This window comes from Telopea speciosissima, chromosome 4 (assembly GCF_018873765.1).
Source record: "Telopea speciosissima isolate NSW1024214 ecotype Mountain lineage chromosome 4, Tspe_v1, whole genome shotgun sequence".
NCBI classification, from domain to species: domain Eukaryota; kingdom Viridiplantae; phylum Streptophyta; class Magnoliopsida; order Proteales; family Proteaceae; genus Telopea; species Telopea speciosissima.
This window is the reverse complement of record NC_057919.1, coordinates 11428075-11456000: the sequence shown is the minus strand read 5'-3', so window position 1 is coordinate 11456000 and position 27926 is coordinate 11428075. Positions and strand designations below refer to the sequence as shown.

The window sequence follows — 27926 nt, the reverse complement described above, 5'->3', positions numbered from 1 at the left end:
GGAAGAGGAAAACCAAAAACTGGGCAGAACAAAACCCCCCATTTAATACAGCTGATCATAAATTGGTTAAAAATAGCCGTAGCCGTTACTAGAACACCCTTGGCGCTGAAACTATCAAGAGTAATCAAGGAGACACTTTCTTGGACGTTGCAGAGTTGACAATGGTTGCGAACTCAGGACCCTGCAGCACATATAGATTTAATACCGTGCAAGAGAATTAATGAATAGACAGACATTTCACAGACCAATAATAGAAACAATAGTCTGAGAGCACAAGTATATAAATTATTTTCTTTATGAAGAATTTAATACAACTACTACATGCTTAAACAAATTCGGAGTTTATGGGCTATTATCCCAGTTTTATTATTACATCGTTCATGCAGGATCTTTACCATATAAATTATAGGGAGGTCTGGAGCACCAATGGCTATCTTAGGAGATATTGCATTCTCAAAAATTAATCCCTTAGACTGTAAACAATAAAAGAATAGACTACTACTAGTGCGTCTTTATTTTATGGGCATCCAGATGAATAATACTGATTAGACATTTATAAGGTAAATCTAAAATGACAGATTTTCATTCAATGAAGTCTGCCAAGCCAAACCCCTTCGCTTGACAGTCAAGTAAAGAAGTGATATTTGCAACAGAGATGCTAAAGACTAACCCTGCCATAGTTATTTCATTATACCACTGCAAAGGGGCATATTCTCTGGGAACAGTAACTCATTAGCAAATAAGTTTTAGCTATGACAGCTATTTTCTTGCTCAGCTAATTTACTTGTGCAACCTTTTGAACATTATGCATAAACCTTTTGGAATTAGCTAGAACCCTGAACATGGTCTGAGGTATCCACATCAGATCGCAGTATCAGCCGATTCGTATCAGTATTGGCTGATGGTCTGAGGTATCCACATCAGATCGCAGTATCAGCCGATTCGTATCAGTATCGGCTGATGCTGATACTGATCAATAATGTTTTTACCAACCCTTTTTTATTATTTTTAATCCTTGTGTCACTACCCTATTGAGTGTACCACCGATCCGGATCGGTATTGGCCGAGACCGATACCTATTACCAAAACCATGATCCTGAATGCAATTCTTTTCGACTAAACTTTATCTCGTCTCCTAAAATCATAGTTGTCACAGCATCTAGGCGAACCAAGGTGTTGGAGGGGGCCTAGATGCAAGGCAACCAAAATGCCCGCCTAAGCGACCAAGGCGACACTAGTTGTCGGAGCGCCTGGATGCCAAGACGGAAATCTAAGTGACGCATTGGCAACGCCTTGACAATTATGCCTAAAATATCTTTGCTTTTCAACTAAACCTTATCCTGTCTCCTAATATATCTTTCTCAGAAAAGCTGACGGTGCCCTAAGAGAGTGTTAGAATTCATGGACACAGATGAGCATATTAGCATGCATTAAATTTGATTATTAAAATAACCAGATCTTCATCATGTCAGTGAACTTACACAAATCCAAATGATCTGAGTATCAGCAATGATTGTGACAGAGTACAGGGCCGAAGAAGTTTCCCCAAATGATGGCGGTTTTGGTACTAGATCTTTGGGTCTCATGACTAAACCTCTCAATAAATGGTTGTGTAAGTTTAGTGAGGGAGGATCTATCCATGGAAGAGAGTTGTTGAAAGACAGCAGTATTTCCCTTTCCCCTTTTCTTTTTCTTGGGGTTTTTTTTTTTTTTTTTGGTAGGGGGGTGAGAGTATTGTAAAGGAGTTAGAGTTGACCATAGGGTCAATATCTTATGTTATGGTACTGAAAAAACCTTGTAGATGACGATAGTTTGGGATTACTAATGAGTGTACAAGTGAAAGGATCAATCAATTCCATGAGTATTTTGGCATAAAAAAGGATTATAAATGTGTAAAAAAGCATCTTGGAGCAAAAGTAATGGAAGTCACAAAAATTCAATGGGAAAGTTTTAACAAGACTCAAGCTTATCAAAGGATGAAGATACCAAGTCTTGGAAGCATAAAGAAGAAGACGACTCCATTAGTCATAGGATTTTATACTTTACTTCGCAATCCCTGTAATCCTATGTATGTATGTTATTTCATGTCTCAGAAGCCCTCTAAAGAAACAATATACTTAATTGGATAATTTCCCCACACTTAGGTGGCTAGAAAATTCGTGATCCCCTTAGGAGACGTCTGATGACAAGGACAAGATGTATGCACTCCTCTGGAGACATCTGATGAATATTAGAAAATCTCCAAGTCCGTTGTCGGAGTACTTCTGTGTATTATTGGAGACGCTGCACCCTGGTACAGACGCCCGCATACCTTGAGGTGTCTGCATCCTAGACAGACATCTACACACGTGCAGACACCCAATCAGTGTTAAATACATTTATGGTCTCTGAACTGAGTACATCCTCACCTCTTTCAGGGGATGCCTGCACTTTTTAGGAGGCGTCCGCAGTCTTTAAGCGACATCCATACAGGTAAAAAATGACCATTTTTTTACCGTATTGCACCTTAACAGATAGTTTTTTAAAGAAGATTGCTTGGCCTATAAATATATGACTTTGGGCAACCATTTCAACACCTTTAAGTCTTGTTTTAAAAGGTTTTTGAGAATCATCCCATGAGCTTTAACTTGCACTCTGTTTAGGAATTTCTCTTGCTATACCTTATCTTGCATATCTTCCTTTTCAGAGGATTCTTCTATGATTTTTATTTTTATATCTTGCCTTTCAGAGGCTTTGTATCTTGCATGGAAACACCAATAAATCTCTTCAAAGAGTTGTTATAAGGTTGGGTGTTAGCCATTTGGAAACACTTGGTTGGTGTTGAGCCATTGAAAAACACCTAAAAGTTTGCGGTGAACCAAGGAAAACTGGTGTAAGGGTTTGATTGCTACCTTAAAAGCAATTGAGAGTGAAAAGCCAAAGTGTGGGAGCACTTGGGAGTGGATGTAGGCAAGGTTTTCGAAGATCAAAACACGATAAATTGAGTTGTCTCTTTTCCCCTTTCTCTCAATTGCATTTTTAACTTCCTTACAAAATTACATTCATCCTTATATGTTGGGAAAAAGTTTTCAATTTCTTTAATCGTTAAGCATTTTTCAATTCAACCCCTCTTGGTTGCCACACGGTCCTACAGTTAGATATCCCGTGTTTGCAGAAGCAGATTGTAGAAGAATACGGAGCAAGGACATGATATTTTTTGGCACATGTGGTATTTGAAGTGGTAAGTGAAGATAGAGTTAGGTTTTTGGAAGATAAATGGCAGGAAGGATGGGAAGTCATGTGATCAATTTCCAAAACTTTATAATGCAGTATCTTCGAAGGGCTCAATTATCAACCAATGGTATGAAATTGTGAATGAAGAGGTACTTAGGTGAAACCTGACTATTCGAGTTCATGGGGAGAAAAAGGTCCGCTTATTATCATTGCAATTGATATATGAACTGATGCAGATACACTACCTTGGATTGACCCAAACCCATTTGGGTATCCAGATGGAGATGAACCGGGTTCAGTTTGAGTCTTAGGCCTAGTAGGATTATAGGAAGTTTAAAAAAAAGAGGTTTCAGACTGTAAGTAGACATCTTAAGACCAACTATTTTCATGTTGCAAAGTGTTGGTTTCAGATGGAGTGTTTTCACAAGTTTAATGGTTAGAATTGGAGGACTCCTCCAGTATCGAAGATGACTTTTATTTCACAGCCTGTTTATACTCTCTTTTATGATTTAAAGTTCTTTTCTCATATATAGCAATGACAAACATTTTGCATCTCACAGAGAGAGAGTAAACCAACATGGCATTATATGTTCTGAGAGTACCTTTAGGGAAGCACCACCAACAAGAAACCCATCAATATCATCTTGTTTTGCAAGCTCCGCACAATTGCTCCCATTTACAGACCCTTCCAAAGAAAGGAAAAGAGAAAAAAAATAATTTAATGAGATGAAGAGCATACGAAGTCAAGCAACACAGCAGTTAGAGAATTCACCTAAACCAAATTAAATTAGTTTATTGCAAGGATATGGATAGATATCAGTAACAATACAAGAATAGACATTTAGGTGCAAAATATCAGTAGGTAAAGATGACCACTTTGAGTCGGGGGAAAATTAAATCCTTTTCCATAATGTAGTCCAATTAGCTTTTAATAAGCTGGGGGAAAATTAAAGCCTTCTAAATAATGTAGTTCAATCAACTTTTTAATAAGCTGACTGAACTATAATTGAAGAAGCCAAAAGCATCCAGATGCATAATTGGCACAATTTTTCAATAAATATTAGGACAAAGTTTTCCGCCACCCATAGAGGACGGTTCACAGACCATCCTAGGGTTTTAGTATGTTCCAAGATACCCTCCCGATATCCTCTCCAGCCCCTCAGTGAATGGGATCCCATTCACCATGGATGGAGGGAAACTCGGTCCTAAATATTAAATCCCATAGTTACAGCTTGTCACCAAGCCTTGGGGCTTGAGATCTCATTTTCAAATTTCAACAACCAGAAGCTCCATATTGCACCAAAGAACTAGCTCATTTATCAAGGCACTACAACTCAGGTATGCACTGCTAATTTGAAACAATAAAAACTGATCATTACAAAAGGGGGTATAAACATCAGTAATGTTCGTACTGCAACATAATGACACTGTAGAGTAACTGTCAAGATAGAAACACATTCCATTACTGACAAAATCAATCAGAGCTTTTGTAGTTCAGAGATTGGCATTTGCATCTCAAAGGAAAATTAAAAGGTTGTCCACCATCACTGACAGATTAAATAATGATGAGAAATTTCTTATAGAATTGCATCAGCTGCCTTTTAAATTAGACAACAGAAGTTCAAGAAAACAGGCTGATCTAACAGTTAGAATTAAACAAACCTGACCCTAAAAGTGATCCAGACCAAAAGAGATAGATCAACAGCTCTGTACAGAATCTCGCCATGGCCAAGAAGTTCCACAGGGTTGTGTCCTCCCCTCCTCCCCCCCCCCCCCACCAACACAACAAAAACCCTAAATTTTACTTCCAGTCACAGATGATAGCTCATTAAGTTCAATGAATGGAATGAATTGCAATCAAACTGGATTATTAAATACTGTCACTAGATTCATTTAAAGAATTAATGCATTCCCTTTGAGTAAGTGGCTAAGTGCAACATACTGTTTCTGGCTTTTTGCCTTCATGCAACATAATTTGTTAAATGAACTTGGCACCTAAAAATCCTGAATGATGCTTTTACAATAATGATTAATGAATGCAGATTTGAAACCAGTTCTTATCGTACAATCTGATTTCATATACCATACCTATAACATGGAAACAAACACAAAGAATACAGAGCCTTGATAATTAAAGAAAAAAAAATTGTATAATTTAGTTTATCGTACATATATGTGGTAGAACCGTAGAAGCAGACTAATTTAAGTTTACAACCATCCTGCACCAGACTAATTTAAGTTTACAACCATCCTGCAGGACTCATAACATTGATATCTTTAAATATTGCGGTTGAAAATGGAATACCTCCATAGATGATACGTGTTTTAGAAGCAACTTCTTCTGAGACATTCTTCTTAAGCCAATCACGAACAGCTACATGTACTTCCTGAGCCTGCTGGGGAGTGGCCACTTTGCCAGTCCCGATAGCCCATACAGGTTCATATGCAATAACTACATCATCCCACCTGGGGACATTACCTGGATATCATGAACATATCCAAAATTAGGTAATGTCTATCTGACGTGATCCTCAAGAAAAGAAACTCAGTTAAGAAGCCAAAAAGCCAACCTGCAAAAGCTTTCATCTGTTGGAAGCAGACATCAAAAGTTTTCCCAGCTTCTCGTTCTTCAAGTTTCTCTCCAATGCAAGCTATTACCTTGAGATCCTGGCTCAAGGCATACGCAGCTTTGTTCCCTATAAACTGAATGTGGCAGGCCTTCAGTCAAGTTTTCAACTTGCAGTTGCTTACCCTAATGTGAAGTTAAAGATACACTCACTCCAGAATGAAACAATGACGATGTTTGTTGAAGAGCTTCAAAGGAAGGTGTGGACCTTATACCTGATCATCTTCACCAATAACATGTCTCCGCTCAGAATGACCAAGAACGACCCACTTGCAGCCAATATCCTTCAGCTGTTCCACACTACAAAGGTAAAATACAGATTTAGTAATTAAAGAAGCTGTTAGATTCAAGGAATAAGCTCAGAAAACAGGAATAAGAGGGATCACTTATTAACAATCAACAAAATACCTAGGACAATGAATTGCATGCCTTGGTGATACATGAATATAATGATACACGACCACTTCATGTATGAGAACACAATTGTAGGCTTTTGTTGGAAGTCAGAATGCAAACAGGAGACAAAGAATCACCAACAACTTCTAAGTGAGCTATTTTTTAAAAATAAAATATTTAACATGACGTGGTTGCACCTTGCACCACAAAAAGGCCATTACCCAGTGCTGGTCCCGCCTAAACATTCAAAAGTACTAGCACATATAAAGGAGTACAAACATTTAAAAAAAACTTCAAACAAAAATGAAGGGTTTTTTTCATGTACCTCCCCTGAGGTATCACATAATTATAAAAACACCCCTCAGCTTTGGAAAATTCTGTGTGCCTCCTGAGGTTCTTAAAAGTTAACACATGCCCCATTCCATTAATGTAGGACTAACAACGTTAAAAACAAGGGGTAAACTGACAAAAATGCCGTCATCTTCCCCAAATCGTTTAGGGTTTGAAAAAAAAATCTGAAACTCATCTTCCCCAAACCTGCACATCACTTCCCTTTGCCTTCCATTTCGCCTTTGTGTGTCTTCGAATATGTATTTATTTCTCTCCTTCCCTTGGGTTGTCGTCCTAAAGAAACTTCACATGGTATTAATGAGGCAGCCCAACTCGATTGGGACTGAACATATTTTATTCTTCTGTGATTTCCTGTTTTACAATCCAGTTTCTTCATCTCATCTCTCCCTCAATTGGTCAATCCACCTCTGTTTCATCTTATATTTTGTTCCCCATCTACCAACGTCCATCCCTGCTGAAACCCATCATCAGTCCTTACCTGTCTCTCTGTTACAGCCAAAACCAGAGACGATACTCTATTCTGGTTACAGCCAATTGCTGGCCTATTGCACCAGTACAGAGCTGGTTTCTTTCCATGAGACTTCAGCCTATGATTCATCTCCCCCCAAAACCTTCACTCTATCAGAAGATAAGGGAGGGAGAGAGAGTTCTCTGTTCTCTCTTCTGGTTGTTGGAAGCTGAAATATTAACCACGAGTTCTTTGTTCAACATCATGTCATGCAGGTAGCTTTGCTTCTCATGAATCAAGCTCAAAAAACAATCACCTGGAATTGATGAAGCTCCCAATTATGGAGCTGGAAAACTCAAAAACAAAAAACAGATCTGCTCTCCATTCTACTCTCTACTACTTCAACAAGCAAACCAAGCAAGAAGAGGTAAACACAGGCTGAAGAGTCCATCTTCCCTTACTTCCTCCTTTCTCTTCTTAATTTCATCTCCTTCTCACAGCCTTCTGTTCCTTTGAATGAATAGAGGGCTCTTGTGCTTTACAAGCCAATAAACAAACCATTAATGGAAATCACTGTGAACTTGGTTTTGGCAGAGATGGGTTTTGAGAGAGGATCGATGTTTCAGAAATGGAAGATGGATTTGGTTTTGGGATTTGATGGAGAAAATGGGTTGAGGGTTTTAATTAGATTAGGTTTCAGAAATGGAAGGAGAAAGGGAAGTCATGTGCAGGTTTGGGGAAGATGAGTTGCAGGTTTTGGGGAAACGATTTGGGGAAGATGAGTTTCGGATTTTTTTTCCAAACCCTAAATGATTTGGGGAAGATGAGGGCATTTTTGTCAGTTCACCCTTTGTTTTTAACGTTGTTAGTCCTAGTGTTAACTTTTCAGAACCCAGGGGGCACGCAGAATTTTCCAAAACTGAGGGGTATTTTTATAATTACATGATACCTCAGAGGTACGTGAAAAAAACCCAAAAATAAATTATGTATGAACTCTACTAAATACTACAATGTAACACAGATCATTTACAATGATGGAGTTACAGCAACATCTTTGGTTGATTCTTTGGCACCAACATCAAATAGTTATTGTCAATTAACTCTGGTAGTCCAGCATCCAGACAAAGTCCAAAAATCAATGTGTGCATCTAAACTTACGGTTACCCATTCACAAATCAGGCACAGGTATAAGCCAGAGACAAGCTTTCCATCTCACATATACATGAAAGTCGGGAATGCTCAAATCTTTGCAGATCCAAGAAGACTGAATAAGTCATAGCTTTCTATAAACCCAAATTGATAAACTAAAAGGTTTCACCCAGCGCACGAGGCTCCCACCACTGCAGGGTCTGGGGAGGGTCATAATGTACGCAGCCTTAACCCCCGCTTTGGGGAGAGGCTGGTTCCTGACTCGAACCCACGACCACTTGGTCACAATGAAGCAACCTTACAGTTGCACCGAGGTCCGGCCTCACCCAAACTAATAAACTCTATCATAAAAAACACTCTGGAGTGCCACCTGTATCCAAAAATCAACCCTCCCCCCCGATTAAAAAAAAAAAAAAAAAAAAACCCCTTGTCATTCACCTTTAGCTGGAAGATATCCTTTTTCTACTTTTCATTTGTTCTCCCATTTTTCATACCTTAACACTTTTAGAAGGCAAAATAGGCATGCTATTAGAAAAAGAAAGCAAGATATTTTCTGCAAAACTGAAACTATTGCTCAAATACTAACAAGGATAAGGTTTTGGGTCTTTCAGCTCAAAAAGGATACCAGGAAATTTGGAAGTTGGCTTTGTTGGAAAACCACACCTTGGAAACCATTGTTACCAAAAGAGTAAGGCTTTTTAAAGCCAAAGTCTATCTTCTTGTGTGCCTCTTCATATACATCAAAAGTCTATTTTCTAAATTGCCTTGCATATACATCAAAGACAAGTCTTAATTTAGTTGCGCCACAAACATAAATTGGGACATGTCCATTTGGGCACCATAACAATTATTAAGTTAAAAACAGTAGCTTGCAATATTCAAAATTAAAACAGAAGATGCCCAGTACTAACTTAGGCTGACCGTTTCTATTCCAAATTAGTATTTCTGAGTCAGAAATAATTTTTGGTGTTTCTATTCATTTGGAATACTTCTGTACAAAAAAATAAAATGTTGTATGGAAAACTAGAAAAGAAGTATTTATGTCACTAAAGAAGAACAGAAACACATATGGAATGTAATTTAACAGAGTGGTGGTGGTAGCAGTGGAAAAGGTAGTGGTGATGGTGATGGTGGTGGTGGTGGTGTCAGTGGGGAGGAGCGAGTCAGGCTTATTGGGCTGGTTTTTGTTACAAATTTGTGTTTCTGCTTTTATAAACAACTTCAAATCCTGTTCTCCAATTACAAACAAATGTGTTTTTTTCACCCAGTTCATTCCAAAAAGAACACAAAAACAGACCAGACGTGTAACATACATGTTCTGTTGCAAATTTATACCAAAAAACACAAAAACACCAGAACTGTTTGAATGTTGCCATACAGACCCTTAATGTGTCATTGCTGGTGTGCCAAACGACTTGGTTGGGGAACCATAATCGGTTAAAGGAACCACGCAACCAGAGCTGCCTCAGTCTTTCTCTATAATGTTTTAAAACCAGGACAAGGCCCGATGGTCAGATCGGATGATAGAATTTGGTCCTCTGGAAAAGCCAATGAAATCCTACAGCTGATTTTATGTCAAACCAGATCATACCCCTGAAGCAGCTCAGCGGTATGACTCACTGAACAAGAATTAAGAATACAACGCCAGGGACAACTATAATAATGTGTTACACCAGCAGAGACTGTCGATTCAACCAAAATTGCTGCCCTGCCCCATTGAAAAGGTCAACCTCCAGTCCAGGTTTTAAAATGTTCAGAAGTTTAGAATAAAATTGGATCAAGCTTCCATACCAACACATAAATAGGCTGTATGAGAGCTAAAACCACTTGTATCATTATATATTTATTTGTATGGATTTGCATAGTGGTGAAGATGTGCCTTTGTCAGCTCACGTATAGAAGCAGTATCCATGCATATGAGGTTCATCCTCTTTTGATATCAAAACAATTCAGAGTTACTTCAGAACACAATCCCAAACAAATATAACTTGAATTTGCATCTATGTGATAAGTCGCAAACAAAGAAGAATGTATCGGTGAACTTGTCAAAATGGTTAGCATTCCTGACCGAAAAAGGGGGGGGGGGGGTAGGGGAGGTGGTGGGAGAAAAAAGAAACGAAGAGGGGAAAAAATTATAGAACAACTTTTTACATTTGACTAAAGAGAAACAAGCTTACCTGATTTCTCCCGTGAAGGCTCCACCCTTACCAACCCAAGAATTCTGGGCAGATATCTCGATCCGATCCGTTAATGAGTTTTTTACCTGATCAATGTATACAAAGGGAGGCGCTACAACAACATCTGCAGCATTCAATGATAGAAAACTATGAGACTTTCTTCTTTACAGAAAAACAATACAATAAGCATATTTTAACAGGTCTCAAAGAAGTAAGAACATGCTAGAAAAGAAACCAAACAAAAAACCTAGACAAAGAACAAAAATAGAAGCAATTCTAAGGCCAACAAACCAAGCACTTGTAAGGCCAAGGACAATATTTCAGAAATTCCCAAAGGAGCAAAGAAAAAGAAGAAGAAGTTGTTAAGCACAAGTGCCCAAGTTTAGAAACTTTATATCATGGCAAAAATGATATATAGGAAACATAAATATATCTCACCAACATCAGCCTCCATTTTTGCACTATTCAAGTCAGCAACAAGTTTGCTGATAGAGTCTTTAGTCCCATTCTACAGAAAGCAAAGGCAAAAGACCCAACAAATGAAATTAGACAACATTACAATCCATTAAGGAAGATGCAGGGAAGAGAAAAAATGCAAATTAATATGCAAAACTCAAATATATATATATATATTTGAAATAAAAAAAAGAAGAAGTAGAACCAACTATTTTTCACAATTTGCTACAGCCAAAATACTTTTAACTTTTTTAAGCAGGCAATACATACAGATTTTATGTAGACAGACAGATGTACATGAAAAATTATATAAATCTAATATCAATCAATATCACAGACAAGTGTCGAATGATAATTTTTCTCTGAGAGTATTTCTTTTGATTTCTAAATACCACCAGAGTAAACCAGAGTGATCTGGCTCACACAACTGGAGTATATTTGTCCCATAGCTCAGAGTAAACCAGAAAATAGGAGTACAAAATGTCAAGTGATGGTATAAAATCATGGGAAAATGAAAAAATCCATTCAGAGGAGATGAAACAGAGGATGGAAGGAGATAACACATGCCACCCCAGCCCCAAAGAAAAAATTTATCATGAAATTAGGAGATATATGAAGGGAAAAAAAGTTTTTGCAAACCAAGATGAGTGTATAACTGTTGGCACAAAAATAAATTAGATGACATCAGTTCCAGAGAAAGATTAGAACAATAACCCATTCAAAATCTTAGTGACGCACAAAAGAAATATTTACATCTGTATATAAGTGAATTCAAAAATGGCATCCATAAATCAAATTTCATGAAGCGACTAGTATGGATCGAACATTTGACCATCCAGAAACACTCAAAATCATGATGAAAAAATTCACTCACCAAACACAATATTCTGAGGCCTAGGCAGAAACCTTCCTTGTAAAGCAAATGCTTGTGGGCGAGGATCCAGGACAGAAATGTTTGAAAGATAATGGACTGTTAGGATCAGACCATAATCTTCATGATCATTGTTTCCACGGCTTTTGGAAAGGAAGAAGAGAGATGAGGATAAGCAAGCTCTCAAGGAGATGCTCTCCTCCAACTTACTTTAATCATGCGACAGAGAAGTGCACACCCATCTTGTTGATCAAATTTTGGTCCCAAACAAGCAGGAAAGGTGGCTCAAAAGTGGGTGCAAAGTGACAAAAAATACAAAAAACTTATTCTTCCATTGTAACAAAATGACACTACTATAATTTCATGAAACTTTGGATGTACTCTGGAGCCACTTCTCCTGATAATTGGGGGGCAGAAATTTCAAAATTGGGACAGATGAGATGTCCTTATCACATGGGCCAATGCCTCTTCATTCCATGCATCATGCAGGTTGTTACTTAGGTAAAATTCTACTGCAAATATAGGTATGCCATCAAAACAACATGTCCCTACTAGCATAAGTACCTAAAAGAAACAATCATTTGAAAGTTGATCATTCAGATGTTGAACATGACAAAATGAGTCCACATTAAAAAAACAGAAGAAGAAGAAAAAGAACATAACATAGATCATAACAGATACTTACACACTTCCAGTTACCACCAACGAAAAACTGCAACCACAAGAAAAAAAAGAAGGATCAAACACCGAAAAGACAAATGGAACAATCTATATAGAGATTAAGTTCTAAATGCATGCTAAATAGTTTTGAAATCCTGATCTTTACATATCATTAGTAAATAACTTTTTATTGTCTGGAGTGGAATTAAGTCAATAGCATGTGAATCCAACTTATGGAAGAACAGAACATCGTGCGTTCATGTGGAGGATGGGGGGGGGAGAGAGAGAGAGAGAGATGAATGAGTGAGAAAAAGAAAGAACAATGGATTTCATAATTACTATGCCAGCAAAGGACTTACAGGTATCATAGGGGAAACAGTTAAATAAAATTTTCTTCAGGTTTGGCTACTTCACTTCTCATTCAGGTTCAAATAAATCAATGGGAAAATGATATGTGGGGGAGCGTGGCACTTGCACGGCTGCACCCATACACATGGAGGCCAAATGACTGCCCTGCCCCCATGAAATGCAAAATGACGCCCCTGTTGATGATTCCATGCGTGCTCACATTGGCCCCTCGCATGCGCAGGGGCCACGCTCCCCCACAGGAAAGACTTTCCCTAAACCAGCCTTGACTCATGAATGATCAGGCAGAACACAGTTTTCAGTGAGCAAAACCATAGGCTAAGGTCTCCTACTTGCAGCAGGAATATACCCAAATCAGGGGTACTGCCAGGTGTATGAACAGAAACCAAACTGAAATAAAAATATCCCAGATTCTTCCCAATGTCCAGAATTATGAAACCCTTGGTAATCCCACAGAGAACAAGAGAAGAAATTAGATTAACAGGGGCTGTACTTACTTGTAACCATAGGGATGAAAGAAAGGAATAGAAGAATGGGATATGATCAGATTTCCTACCGATGTTAACCAGAATCCCTCCAGTCGACCTCAAATCTTACTGAGGGGCTTTTATCTCTCATAGTAGCAAGAACCTCGCTCTCACAGTTCATAGTTAACTATTTATTCAATAGATCGTGGGGGTGCTCCTACAGCCTTGCATGCTTAAATAGAAAACAAAATACTTGAGTCATAATGGCCATAGGACAACCAGCAGCCAATAAGACACAAGTCTAACAACAAAGGGAGTTTAAAATAAACAAAACAACTTGGAAGAAACTACCCTATGCTAGGCTGTAGGAAGAGTACTAATGCAACTACGATTTCTAATAAATAAACATAAAACTAGCTTGGAATTTATAGAGTATTCCAGCCTTACAAGAAACTATTTAAACAATAATCAAATAGAACCCACGACCTGGTTATTGTGGTGAAAAAGAACATCCTTCTGAGTCAACTCACTGAATTGCTGGCTCAGTTGTAGACTACCTGAGTTGGTGAATCAGTGAGTTGAGTTTTCCTTCTCTGTTGGTACTTTTTAAAGTACCTATCTGGTTGCTCTTGAAACGGATCTGCATCAACTCTCCCTGGCTCGAAAGTATTCGTCTCCGACGATTGGAGAAGGGACATGTAGCGGTCATACAACTCCAGGTTAAAACGCTTGATATCATCAGCATATACCCATGTGCAATCAGTGCATCAAGGTTCTAAAACTCGGTCTCAACCAGGTCGAGTTTTCCGAGATCTCAGCGAGACAATGCATTTTATTTTTTTTATGTTTCAGAATTATGTTTCGGTGGGCATATGGCCATAGTTGGCTCCGAAACTTTAAGGTAAGCTTGTTTTAGGCTTAATAAACATATTTAAAGGTTCAAATTGAAGAAAAAAAACACTCACTTTTTAACTCCCAAGTCCCAACAATACAATACTATGACTCTATGAGTACTGAGGAGGTCAAGATTCTCAAAATATTCGAGATTTCACCAAGATTTTCGAGATTTGACATTTTTGTGTTTCGTATGCTATCTCGAGTTTACCGAGATTTCCGAGATCTCGCTGAGATTTTGAACTATGCAGTGCATGAACAGCCTTTCCATTTGTTAAGGAGTGGTAACCACCTCCTTTCCGAGTAGCAGTATATCTGTTGTCCAAAATATCCTCTATATCTCATCCTCAATGAGGGGAGTAAACTGGGGCAACCGTAAAGTATGCTCTGTATCTGCCTCGTTCGAGTGGTGAACCAAATAGAACGTAAGATCGGCCATGTTAAAGATGTTGCTTAGGGCCATGTCAGTAGGCAATCAAGCACATAAGCATTTGGTCCAACCTTTTTAAGAACCTTTTCAGGTTGCATTTTCCACATATCGGTCCGTATAGTATCAGCCGATACTTTAAACCATTAATAGCACTTTGTCTCACCGCCTCCGACCATAGGAGTTTTTCCTTTATCAACAGCCGTGGGGGTGTTGTTATGTCTCCCCGTATATGCGGTTAGTCAAGTAGGAGCTCATGGCCTCCTATACTGCATAGTTCAAAATCTAGCCGAAATTTCAAAAATTTCAGATATTTCGGTGGGTCCGAGACGAGATGGTAGGTTGAAATGAAAAAAAAATGCAATATTTCGGTCACCTCGTTTCAGAAATTTCGGTCTAAAAACTGTACTGTTTTGTCGAAAATTCGGTCATTTCGTTTCAGTATTTCACTCATTTCAGCATTTTGCACCCCAAAATGGCCAAGCAAAACTCATAGAAAAAATAAAATGTTTTGGTGAAATTTCGGATGCCGAAATTTCGGTCTGGCTGAAATGGCCTTCCGAGACGAGATTTAATACTATGTTATACTGCCCAGCTTGGCTACCAAAAGATCTAATAGGAATTTTAAACAAATCTTCTGTTTCTAAGGCCTTTTGATAGCAGTTTTGAATGTCATATACACTGGTTGTACCCATAGCTCTTCTAACTTTTGGCCGCAACCTAAGGTTATATCGTGACATCAGTTATAAGTCGCTCTCCTTAACTCCTGTCTGTGCTAACAGTGCATCTAATTTCTCTGTATATTCAGCCACAGATAAGGTGCCTCACAGTGGTGTTTTCAGCTGATCATGAAGGCGATTCGCAAAAGATTGTGGAAGATACTTACCCTTTAGCTCGCCTTTCATTTCGTACCAAATAGTGGAGGACATGCCTTGGATTTTGCAACTTCCACATTCTCTAGCTGGCCCAACTAATTTTATCTTGACTAATTTTATCGTTTTTGCCTCAGTCATGTCGTACCAATCAAAGTAATCATTAATAGCATTCAACCAATCAATTTTTTTTTGGTAAATGAATATATTACTGAACCCCAAGGGGGGGGGGCAGGGAAAGAGAACCAATATACAAGAAAGAAAAAGGAAAAAGGGCAGAGAGAGAGGGGGGAGGGGAAAAGGGCGGCCAACCAGCCTACGCAGAGGAGGTAGGCAAAAGGGCAATATCAAGGCCCCAAAAAATCACAATGTGCCTCTTTTTACGGTTATCCATGGAGGGCCTCTGACGGATGCAGCTGAGCTTGGAAGAAACGTCAAAGGAGATGGCTTTCCAAATCACGTCGAAAGATCTAGAGTTGGAAGTCCATCTCCTGAGGTTTCTTTCCAGCCAGATATGGTGAATCACAGCGTTGAAAATTAGCTTCCCAATAGTGTCACAGATGGAGTTTCCTGGAAAAGTTTTTAGCAACCAGAGCCATTCACGGTCAAAATTCAGGGCCCTTCTGCTTCATGGCCAAATGGATGACAAGGCTTTTTTCCAGATGCTGGCGGTGAAGGGACAGTCAAAGAAGAGGTGGGGGGTGTCTTCTCGGCCGATCCAACAGAGGTTGCAAGAGGGGGGGACGGGGATGGTGCGGTGGATGAGGAAGGCTTGGGTAGGCAGGGAAAGTCTGAGGGCTCTCCAAACAGTGAGGCTATGGCGGGGGATATGGCCAGTGAACAAGACTAGATTGTGCCAGGGGACAGCAGGGCTAGGATCTCTAGAAAGGTTCCAAGCTGAAGAAGCGGTGAAAAGACCATTGGAAGAGGGAAGCCAGATAACCTTATCCGTTGAATTGGAGGGGGGGGGGGGGGAAGCTGCAAGGGGGGGAGAGTTTCCCAAATCTGGGAGATGATGATAGGGTTGAGATGAGGGTGGGGAGTCCAAGAACCAGAGGAGATGAGGGAGAAGACCGGGGCGTCCTTTGGGAGACCAGAGGAGTAGATGGCTCTGGGGCCAAGAGGGAGGTGGATGTGCCGTCCGCAATGGAAGAGGAGATTCCAAGAAGAGCAAGGGGGCGAAGAGAGAGAATTTTGCGCCAAATCCAAGAGGAGTCAGCAGGGATGGGGACGGTCCACATGGAATCTGATTTAAGGAGATGAGATTGGACCCAAGTGACCCAGATTGAGTTCTGTTTGGAGGAAATTTTCCACAGGAGCTTAAGGATGCCCGCCGTGTTGGAGTGACAGATCCTGCGGAGACCCAAGCCACCCTCGGATTTAGGGAGGCAGATGGACTTCCAGCTAACAAGGTGGAGAAATCTGGTGGTGTTTTTCCCCTTCCAAAGGAAGGCACAAAGGATGCGCTCAATGGCCTTGATGGTGGACTTAGGAATGCAGAAGATACTCCTACAATCAATTAGTATTTGTAGATCAAGTTTTCCACCATACTCCTTCAACTCTAGCTTTATCTTTTATGAATCATCATTGTGATTAGGAGGAAAAACCAGAATGCAAAAATTCTATAGTACTATACCATTGGTGTATCCCAAAGCCATCAGGGTGGGGACAGGCCTGAAACCAAAACATGGCATTAAAGCGGCACAAGCTCTCACAATTCTCAGAATTATGTCTCAGTTTCAGTTGACGATCCATGGTCGCCAAAACATTGCACTTATGTAATGAATAATCTCAGGTTCTATCAGCTTACTTTCTGATTTACAAGCCACTCGCAATTCCATTTCACTAACTTGGAGCCACAAATGAAAAGCCTGAGCTTTCCTATTTAAATTGTTCCTTTATATGGTTTTGTTTTTGTTGCCATCTCAGCTTTTACCCCCCATGCTTTGTTTTGTATAAAGCAAAAAGGTAGGAACAACTTTTAGTCTGACATTGTTTATGGAGGAGTGAAATGCTCATTTCATATATACTTAAGGGAACTATAAAGGAAAGAGTTCCAAAAGGGAAGTACCTCTCCTTAAGGATGTTCGGGGGTGAATCCAAGGTGTTTTTCACATGCACGCCGAGCCGAGCTAGGCTAGGTCAGACCGGTGTGGTGTGTATATTAATGGACTTGGGTCTAAGTTCATTGTATTTTTTTGGACAACGGATTTAAGGAGCTTTTGGGGCTTATGTGTGACTATTATTAAGTCATGGGCTTTTGACCCTAGGCCCAACATGAATTGTATTACCACATACATTGTTTTTGGACATACCTTTACATATGGGGGTATGTCCATATGTAGGATAGCCCATAAGAATGGATTTGGAATCTTCTAGGGAGATTGAATCCTGGCCTTACATCTTAGAGGCACACCTCCTTGTGGAGACCCCTTGAAGGGACACCTCCACATCTATAAATAGGGGTGATGACTGCTATTTTCTTCATGAATTCCAAATTCAAATTGGAAGACAATTCTTTCTCTCTTTCTTAACGAAATAGGTTTTCTTCTTTGTTTTTGGATTGTTGAGAATAGCCTTCCTCATCTTTGAGAATTCTAGATTGTGATTTGTGAATGCAACATAAATCTGTGAATTACCAAGAAGGTTGTTTCATCTTGGAGGTAGAATCACAAGGTCCCTAGTATGCATTAATAGGGAGTGTTTAATACCTTAAGGTAAGTATTTTTTTGCATGACTCAACCTTACACCATTGATTCTAAGTAAATTGAAGATTGGTTTATTCATTCGAAGGTTGGTTCATTCACTTTTAGACAAGTTCATTCACTCTAAGATTGGTGCATTCTCTTTATTAGTGGATTCATACAAGTCATAAAGATAAGTCTTATATCTTATATTTTACTGTTCAAGCATATTAGTTACTACAATCTTAAGGTAGTAAATCATTTGAGATTTATAAGATCATGAGACACACCAATCCTCCTCCTCCTATTGCTCCTACCCCTCCTCCTCCTACTGCACCTACCCATGATACTAGCCCTACCCAGAAAATTGCATCCCTTGCACTTGCTATGAGCAATCTTGGTATTGTTTTTATTTGGGAAATTGCCCAGATCTACAAGATAAAAATATTAATTACAAGATGAGTGGGTGAGAGTCATTCTTATTGTAGAATTCCAACTTGTAGGGGAGGGGAGAGTGAGAGTCGAAGAAGAGAGGGTGTTACTGGTGGGGGTGGAGTTGCCGGTTGCAGCAGCGGGGATGGTGCAGCCTCCTACAGGCTGGGTCCCACATATTTGATTAAAAATTAAAAAAAAAAAAAATTTGAGTTAGCAGATGAAGTGTTGGGGCATTTTAGGAAGTTTGATTTTATTTTTTTCTTGGAACACCTGAGCATTAAGTAACTTTGGGGATTAAGTAAATATTTTCAAAATCAAAACTAGCATATTTTAAAACTACTTATGTTGTAATTAATTTTCTTATCTAGTAGATCGAGGCAAATTCCCCTTTTATTATTTTGACAAGATCGAGTCATTCAACGGTGAGAATTTTAAGAGGTGGAAACAGATGGTTCTGTTTGCATTAGCACAGTTGGGTGTGTACTTTGCATTGATTGAACCTAAGCCCAATGAGGTGGTGACCCTACCCTGAAGGCCAAGAGAGATGCATAGATTTATGCCGACTACCATTGCAAGAATAGAACTTTGAATGCCTTGTCTGCTGATTACTTCAATGTCTACTCATCATGTAAAAATGCCTATATATTGTGAAAGGTACTAGAGAAAAATATGAAGTTTAGGATGCCGGTAATAGGAAATATGTAGTAGCCAATTTCATAGGTTATGTGATGAATGATGAATATAGGGTGTCCTCCTAAATTAATAAATTTCAAGTCCTAGTATCCAAATTGGCTAATGAAGGCATGACTCTTCCGAATGAATTTGTGTCAGCTTTACTCTTAGAGAAGTTATCCTCCTCTTAGAAGTTGGAAAATTTTCAAATTACCGGCATCCTCCTATGAAACACAACACGAAAGAGTTGACCTTAGATCAAATCATTGTCCGGGTCAAAATTGAAGAATGGAATAAGGTTGAGAAGGTCAAGGAGTTCAAGTCCAAGGCTAATCTTGTTAAGTCCGGTAAACCATGAAAATTTCAAGAAGAACCTTCATATCAAAAAGGACAAAAATTTCAAGAAGGGAATTGTTTTGTGTGCGACAAACCAAGACACTTCGAAAAAGATTGTAGTCAACTCAAAAAGAAGGGCGGCAACAAGGTCAAAGTCAATCTCACAGAATCCGACATATTTGTAGCAATGGTGACGGAGGTAAATTTGTTTGAAAGACAAAAGGAATAGGTCATAAATATAGGTGCTACCATGCACAACTGTTGAGACAATGATTGGTGTCTCTCATGATCTTATAATCTCAAATGATTTACTACCTTAAGATTGTAGTAACTAATATGCTCAAACAGTAAAATAATAAGATATAATATCTTTAAGATAGGTATAAATCCACTAATAAAGAGAATGCACCAAGCTTCAAGTGAATGAACCAATCTTCAAGTAGATGAACTTGTTTTCAAGTGAATGAAACAATCTTCAATGAACTCAAAATCAATGGTGTAAGGTTGAGTCATGCAAAAGAATACTTTCTTTAAAATATTAAACACCCTCTATTAATGCACACGGGTGACTTTGTGATTCTACCTCCAAGATGAAATAACCTTCTTGGTAATTCACAAATTTATGTTGCATTTGCAATCTGAAATTCTCCAAGATGAGGAAGGCTATTCTCAACAACCCAAAAACAAAGAAGTAAAACTAATTCGGTAAGAAAGAGAGAGAGAAGAGTTGTCTTCCAATTCAAATTTGGAATTGATGAAGAAAATAATAGCCACCACCCCTATTTATAGATGTGGAGATGCACCTTCAAGCCACAAGGAGGTGTGCCTCTAAGATGTAAGTCCAGGACTCAATCTCCCTAAAAGATTCTAAATCCATGTTTATGGGCTTCCCCTACATATGGACACACCCCATATATGAAGGTATGTTAAAAAACAATGTATATGACAATACAATTTGTGTTGGGCCTATGACTAAAAGCCCATGGCTTAATAATAGTCACACATAAACCCAAAAAGATTCTTAAATCCGTTGTCCAAAAAATACAATGAACCCAAACCCAATTCCAGTAATATACACACCATACCGACTCGGCGTGGCCTGACTTGGCTCAGCACACATGTGAAAAGTACCCTAGATCCACCCCCGGACATCCCCAAAGAGGGGTACTTCCCTTTTGCAAGGTTCGAGAACTCACGAGATCTCGGCGAGATCTCGCCGAGTTTCTCGGTTTTGGGCAAAACCGAGTCGAGTTCCTAGTCAGTACTCAAAAGTGCACTTTCTCGACCGAGATCTCGGTGATATCTCAAAGGTGAAAATCAAGTTTTTTTTAGTACAAAAAAAACAATATCTCGCCGAGATCTCGGCGATATCTCGGTTGGGCCCAAAGGTGCTATTTACTTGTATTCAGCCCAATTTTCACCCAAAAACCCATTTCCAACATAAGAGAGAGCAGGAACAGAAGTTCTTAGGCTCTAAACCAAGGGGAAAAACACCTCTCCTTCAAATTTCTTCTTCTTTCTTTCGATTGTTGGATGGAATGCACTGTTTGGAGTTAGATTGAAGTGCCAAAGTGAAGATTCAAGTGCCAATTTGGAGCATCATCAGCTATTTGCAAGATTTCAAAGGTGTTTTCTATTTCTTCCCCAAATCTATTTTTTCCTAAAAAAATTTTTGTAATCCTTATTAGATTCATGTGGTTTTAATATATGTTGAACATCTTTGCCCGATCTATCACTTCATGGAGTCGGATTTTTTTTTCAGTTAATAAATTATTTATTATAATTTCTGGAAAAATAAATGATTTATTTGAAAAATGAAAATGAAAAAAATAGGATGACTAGTGATTGTTTGAAAATGATTTTGATATATGTTAAACTACTTGGGATGCTCTACAGCCCCATGGATTAATTTTTTATTTTCACCCATTAAAAAAATTATTTTATTTTTTAGATTTAATAAATATATTATAAAAATTAAAAATATATATATAATATTAAGGAAAAATACTTATTGCTTATGGAAAATTATGTACAACATATGTACATAATATTCAACTTCAAATGGTGTCAAATTCATCATTACATTATATTTTTCTTATACTTTAAGGTATAAATAGTTTTAAAAAAAATTCAAAATATTATTTTTAATTAACAAATAAATACTAGGGTTAGGGGATAAATAAGAGATAGTTATTTCATAGTTCTAGTAGCTTGACATTACGTTTAAGAGTTATGAATAGCATACTTTAAGTCTTGAATACCTTACTTTAAGTGATCCATGGTTATTAATACATGCTTTTTTATGTAACAGTGTAAAACATAAGACATTTTGTATACAATGTCTGATATAGCATGGCAACATGGAGTTCCCATGTCCGCAGACAAAAAGAAGTCCAAATGCAATTATTGTGGGAAGTTGCTATCTGGAGGAGCCACCAGGTTAAAGCAACACTTGTCTGGTACAGGCAAGGATGTTTCATTATGCCCAAATGTTCCTATCCAAGTGAAAGTGGCAATGACACAACATTTGAAAGGAGGAAGATTAAAAAAATCTGAGAGGGAAAGAATGCAACAAGAGTTTAATGAGGCAATACTAGAGAGGGCTGGTGCAGAGGTTTGTGGCGAAGATGATACTGACATTGGGCCTCCACCTGGTGAGTTTCAATCAAAGGCTGAATGGAGAATTTACCAGCAGACTTTGGCTGAGAGTAGACAAAGTTTTCATTTTGATAATATAAGAGCATATGAGCAAGCAAGAGGAGCTGGTGGATCTGGCTCAGCTGCACCAGTGCAAGAAGATGAGAGGAGGAGAAGCACTGGGACAAGAAATATACCACGACCCTAAACCCGACCACGAGTACAAGGTCCAAAACCCATTTTTGAGCAGGATCCCACCACTTTTAGGCAACAAGATGCCTACCAGCCAACCATCCCACAAGTATTTTGTGGTAAACAAGAGAAAGCACGAAAAGCCTTCAGCAAATTCAATGCTTTACCATGGCATTCCAACCAATGTAGCACAAGGAACATACTATAATGCATTCCTTGATGTCGCAGGAGGGTCAGTGCGAGATGGAAGGGACCTTCACCATTTGAATTATACAATGTATATTTGCCTCGGGAGGTAGAGGAGCTAAAAGAATACATTGATGGTTTGAAGCCAATGTGGGAGACATATGGGGTTACTGTTATGGCTGATGGTTGGACTGGACCTACTAGGCTGTCCATCATAAATTTCATGGTGAGTTGCAATGGAAAGACTATATTCTTGAAGTCTATCGATGCATCAAAGCATATAAAGGATGCATCATACTTGTATAAGGAGTTGAAGCAAGTGGTGGAGGAGGTAGGACCAAGGAACGTTATCCAAATTGTGACGGATAACGGTTCCAACTATAAAAAGGCTGGAGAGAAGTTGATGAATAAGAAGAGTAAGAGGATCCGGCTCTTTTGGACCCCATGTGCAGCCCATTCTATTGATTTAATGCTGAAAGACATGGGGAAAAAGACTTTGGTGGCGGGTGTGGTAAATAGGGCAAGACAAGTGACAACTTTTGTGTACAACCATTCTTATGCTTTAGCCTTGATGAGGGAGAAATGCAATGGAGATTTAGTGAGGCCTGGTGTCACTCGATTTGCCACCAATTACATTGCATTGAAGAGCTTTCAGAGTAAGGCGATAGGTCTAAGGTGTATGTTTACAAGTCATGAATGGTTTGGTTGGCAAGGTTCTAAGTCAGAAGAAGCAAAGGTAGCACAACAGACCATTGCAAATGATGGATTTTGGAAGGACTTGGGAAAGTGGTTGGCATATTAGAGCCAGTGGTGGCAGTACTGAGGATGGTTGATATAGAGAAGAAGCCTACTTTGGGCCACATTTATGCTGCCATCCAAAAAATGAAGGAAATGGTTAGAGCTGCTATACCTCGAAGTGCAAAGTCCTACACTAACATCATTGATGAGCGGTGAGAGAAGCACTTGAGTCATCCATTGCATAAGGCTGGTGAGTTCAACATACTTTATACTTTAAATGTTATAACTTTTTTACATTTACATATTCAAAACCCTAAAGGCATTAAAGCGATTAAGTCACTAACAAATCATATTTGTGGTGTTTACTTTACCAAAGATACTATTTGAATCCAAAGTATCACTACTCCCATGATCTTGGGCTAGACATAGAATTGTTAGAGGCGCTCAAGTCGTTACTCGTGTTGGAGCCCCATCCAAAGACACAAGCCGCTTGCAACGATGAGGTGAGAGTATGGGACTTTGGCACTTTGGTTTTATGAATGTAATTACTAAATAGGAAATACTAATGCCTCATATTGAAAATAGATCAAATACTTCAGAGAGGCCTCAGCAAGTTTCGGTCGACTAGCTGCAACGGAGGGTAGACAAAAGTCAGACCCTGGTAGGTGGCATGATATTACTTTATGAATTATAATTTTATCTCTTTAGAATGTACATATTCTTACTATTCTATATTTGTAATGCAATGATCGGTGGGTGCTTTATGGTACAAGTTCACCCAACCTGAGGAAGGTAGCAGTGAGAGTGCTCTCACAAACTTGTTCATCCTCCGGATGTGAGCGCAACTAGAGCACATTCTCATTGATACATTCAAAGAGGCGGAATAGGTTGGGTAGCGAATGACTGGAGCAGCTTGTGTATGTGCACTACAATATGAGATTAAGGATGAGGCACATACGTGAAGGAATTGAGGCCAATGATCAAGAACCCATTGAACTGTCCAACATTTTTCAAGAGGACTCGATGACGATGAGGATCCCCTATTCCAAAGGGTGAGGGATTGTGGTACACCCGATATGGATCAACTGGGGTAGGCCCGACCCCACCATTGCGTCTCAGAATCGCAATCGATGTTGATGAATATATGTCGACGCAAGAGGGGCGGCACATGCAGAGTCACCGAAACCTTTTGAGCCTGCTGTAGGAAGTCCTGCTGATGATGATGATGATGGTGGTGATGACACTGGAGATGCTAGTGATGGTGATGGTGGTGAAGCTGCTGCTGCTAGTGGCATGCGGAGTGGTGGTTATTATGATGATCGTCATGAGGGGATGCGCGAGCAGTACGAGCAAGAAGTTGGAACGCAGGAGGACCTTATGCGTTTCACCGGTGAGTCTCAGTTTACACATGCCACTCAAGATCAAGACCATGGTGGCTACCCTAAAACATCCAACAAAGAAGGGTCCAAACACTCACATCACCATATGCTCAGGGAGGAGGACAACAAGAGATGAACACCATGCTTACAAGTTTCGAAGCATGAGTATAGATACTACTAGCGAGCATCGCCATGGCAATCATCTCAAGATCATCATGGCTATGACTATGGCCAGCAGAGCACCGGTTCGATTATAGTGCCTATGGTCGATGATGGGCAACAAGAATGAGAATGACAATAAAGCTCTAGGTCGGTGTTGGGTATACATTCCTAGTCCCAAACCACCATACATGCCTCAAACTCAATATGACAAGAGCAAGTGATCTTACACCTCATACCAACAATTCCTCCCATGTACCCTAAGATAGGGAGATTGGTATATGTTGATCGAAGACTTATATGGAAGTCGTGTCACACTATTTGCAACACTATAGCAATTCCATGACATGGGAATTCTATGTGGATCGATATAGGGATGAATTTCTTGTTCAATCTCATTTTATGTAACAAATTAAGTGAACATTAATGTAATGTACATTTTATTTGAATGTTTTGATTGATGTGTGCTAATTAGAATGTTTTGATTGCTAATTTGCTATGTTTTACTAAATTATATATAGATTATGTTGTTTTAGTACGACTCGTCGCCTACCAACCTATGGTCCAAAGTGAAACTCATATTTGGACTTGTTTTTTGGCAAATCTGGGCATGCCAATGTGTTTAAATGGCCTGAAATAGGCTGGATACCAAGTTTCAGACCCAAAATATGTGTACAACCCACCGAGTTGGGGGTCCGAGTCCAAAAAAAAAAAATGCATCAACTCGCCGAGATCTCGGCTTGACTCGGTTTCTGGCCTGTCCGAGATGCCACCGAGACCCGAGTTCTTGAACCTTGCCCTTTTGGAACCCTTGTCCCTTATAATTCCCATTAGTATATATGAAGTGAGCATTTCACTCTTACATGAGCAATGTGAGACTAAAATTTGTTCTTACCTTTTTGCTTTATAGAAAATGAAGCATAGGGTAAAAGCAGAAAAGATAACAAAAACAAACATAAAGGAATAGTTTTAATAAAGGATTTTAAAACTTACTTTTTTTTAATAAAACAAATACAACACTTCCCATATAAATTTCTCATCAACCAAATCCAACATTACCATAACTTTGGTGTTTCTCTTCTAGGTCTTCCAGTAAAAGTTACATGTCCTCTTATTGCTTCACCTTCACATTCTGGCATGCATATTTCAAGCAATTAAATGGTCCAAGACCAACACAAGCATTAGTGCCAAGTTCCCTAAGGTAGAAAGGAAAACTCATGTAAGATACCTTTCGCATGTCACAACTCAAGTGGAATCCTCCTATATGTTCCTCACCTTTTCGACTAGCACTAACTAGATCTATTGGTGAGTTAACCAACATACACTATCCATAGTAAACATGTAAGCTTAGAGGAGGATGAAATATCATCTTTAGTTCATCTCCATCCCAATATCCTAGAGCAGAGAGAATTGCAAAAGCACACCATGTGTTACGTATTATTTAATTTAATTTCATTTAATTATTTTATTTGTAATATGCTACGTACATTACTATAGTTATTTAGAGAAGTTATTGGAATTAAATGAGCCGTGGAGTTGTGGTTATTTGTTGTAGTTATTTAAGGATGTAATTGAAGTTGTACATGAGGAGTGGGAGATGTGGGAGAGGTTTTAGGAGTTAGCAACTAATTGTTCGGCTTTGCCTATTTAATAGGCTAATATGAAATAGAAGATATCGAATTGAATCCCCCAATTTATCTCTTAGGCCCTGTTTGTTTGACGGGGACTTAGGTGGGGTGGGAAAGTGCTGATATGGCACTTCAAAATCCCATCCCAACCTTGTTTGTTTAACCTGGGGTGGTGAACTTACAAAAGCTCAGGAAACAGCATTAAAAGCTTTGTCTGCTAATGTGGCACTTGAAGATCCCACCCCTGAGCTATTCAAAGTCTTACAAAAAAACAAAGGACTTTGGACAATTCCCACCCCATCCTCCCCATCAAACAAACGGGGCCTTAGAGATGAGATAGGCTTCCTCACCCAAGCCCAGACGCCCTTGTTTCATCTGTACCCTATCATATTTTCTCTCTTTCTCTCCCTATTATTTCTCTTTTTTTATTTTATTATTATATTATCCTTGCACGTAATACCATGACTCTTGGGACTCTTCCCATCCAGAAAAGATGCAAATTATTCCAAGAACTAGCCATGTGCCTTCTATGCCAGAAACCCGTTTCTCACAGCATATTCAATCGGCAAAGTTCGCTAGACAAAACAGGATCATCCTTTACATGAACCAGTTCCAGGATCCTAAAATTGCATTGTTATGAGAGAGAGAGAGAGAGAGAGAGAGAGTCAGAGTCGCTCTGCTCTCCATTGATGAGTCAGAACCGCATGGCAAGCTGACGATCGAAAAGCTCTCTGGTTTCATCTGATATTAGGTATTGAGTCCTTTCATGGAGAAGTGGCATTCGCATTTTATAGAGGGAGAATGGGGAAGGGCAGGAAGATGGACCCATAAATGCCAGGAAGCTACCATGAGCATGAGATGGAAAATACAATTGTAAATTTCAGAATTGCAAATAAAAAGAGGAAACGGAAAGCCCAATCCCGGCCATTCATCCACTGGTGAGGAGTTACATGCAATCCTCATTCATTCACAAGACACAAGTGCAACAGAGAACTGAATACAAAAATAAGTAGGAAAAAGAAAAAAAGGTAACATAACACTGGGGGTGAGCGACGTTCATGGAGGAGGAGATTGAGAATTTCAAACTCGAAAACCATAAAGGAAAGATGAGAAAAGGAATCTACTGCTTACCTTTCCAGAAGCACCCATTGTAACAACACCTCTGCAAGCTGATCGACCGGCGGAGAGACAGAGATGTGAATGGACCAGCTGAAAGAAGGAGTGAGACTGATCCAACTTCAAATTGAGGGAGGAGCGACGCAATCCGCTGAATTGTGGTGGTGGAGAAGAAGAAGAGATCGCGGATTTCGAGCCTGACAGTTGAGATACGATAGACGTGGACACCACTGCCATTGCAACCTTCACTCCCACTCCCACTCCCACTCTCACGTCTCACCTCACCACTCACCACTCACCACACTACACCACAATTCACCTGACCAAACGCTAAAACCTAGAACCAAACCAAAAGATGAAATGGAAGGAGCCAAGAATAAATTTAACACAA

The 27926-nt window shown here is 39.3% G+C and overlaps 1 protein-coding gene and 1 long non-coding RNA gene across 2 annotated transcripts; one reads left to right on the top strand and one right to left on the bottom strand.

Moving 5' to 3' along the window:
• Positions 1–28: 28 nt before the first annotated feature.
• Positions 29–27803, bottom strand: LOC122658576 (triosephosphate isomerase, chloroplastic-like). Its single transcript, XM_043853595.1, has 9 exons — positions 27551–27803; positions 12373–12399; positions 10799–10868; positions 10361–10484; positions 6055–6139; positions 5784–5916; positions 5519–5692; positions 3816–3898; positions 29–181 (listed from the first exon to the last, which is right to left on the bottom strand). The coding sequence occupies exons 1-9, from the start codon at positions 27770–27772 to the stop codon at positions 125–127; spliced, it is 975 nt and encodes a 324-aa protein (XP_043709530.1). The 5' UTR covers positions 27773–27803; the 3' UTR covers positions 29–124.
• Positions 6151–17440, top strand: LOC122658577. Its single transcript, XR_006332463.1, has 3 exons — positions 6151–6385; positions 7991–7994; positions 17428–17440. It is a non-coding gene; the product is annotated as an uncharacterized LOC122658577 (long non-coding RNA).
• Positions 27804–27926: the final 123 nt, after the last annotated feature.

Bases quoted from the DNA above. Each gene is read 5' to 3' on its own strand.
- LOC122658576 (XM_043853595.1), bottom strand. From the start codon at position 27,772: ATGGCAGTGGTGTCCACGTCTATCGTATCTCAACTGTCAGGCTCGAAA. The intron at 12,400-27,550 runs GTAAGCAGTAGA...TTGTGGTTGCAG, and splicing joins CAATGGGTGCTTCTGGAAAG to TTTTTCGTTGGTGGTAACTG. The intron at 5,917-6,054 runs GTATAAGGTCCA...TGCCACATTCAG, and splicing joins TTATTGGTGAAGATGATCAG to TTTATAGGGAACAAAGCTGC.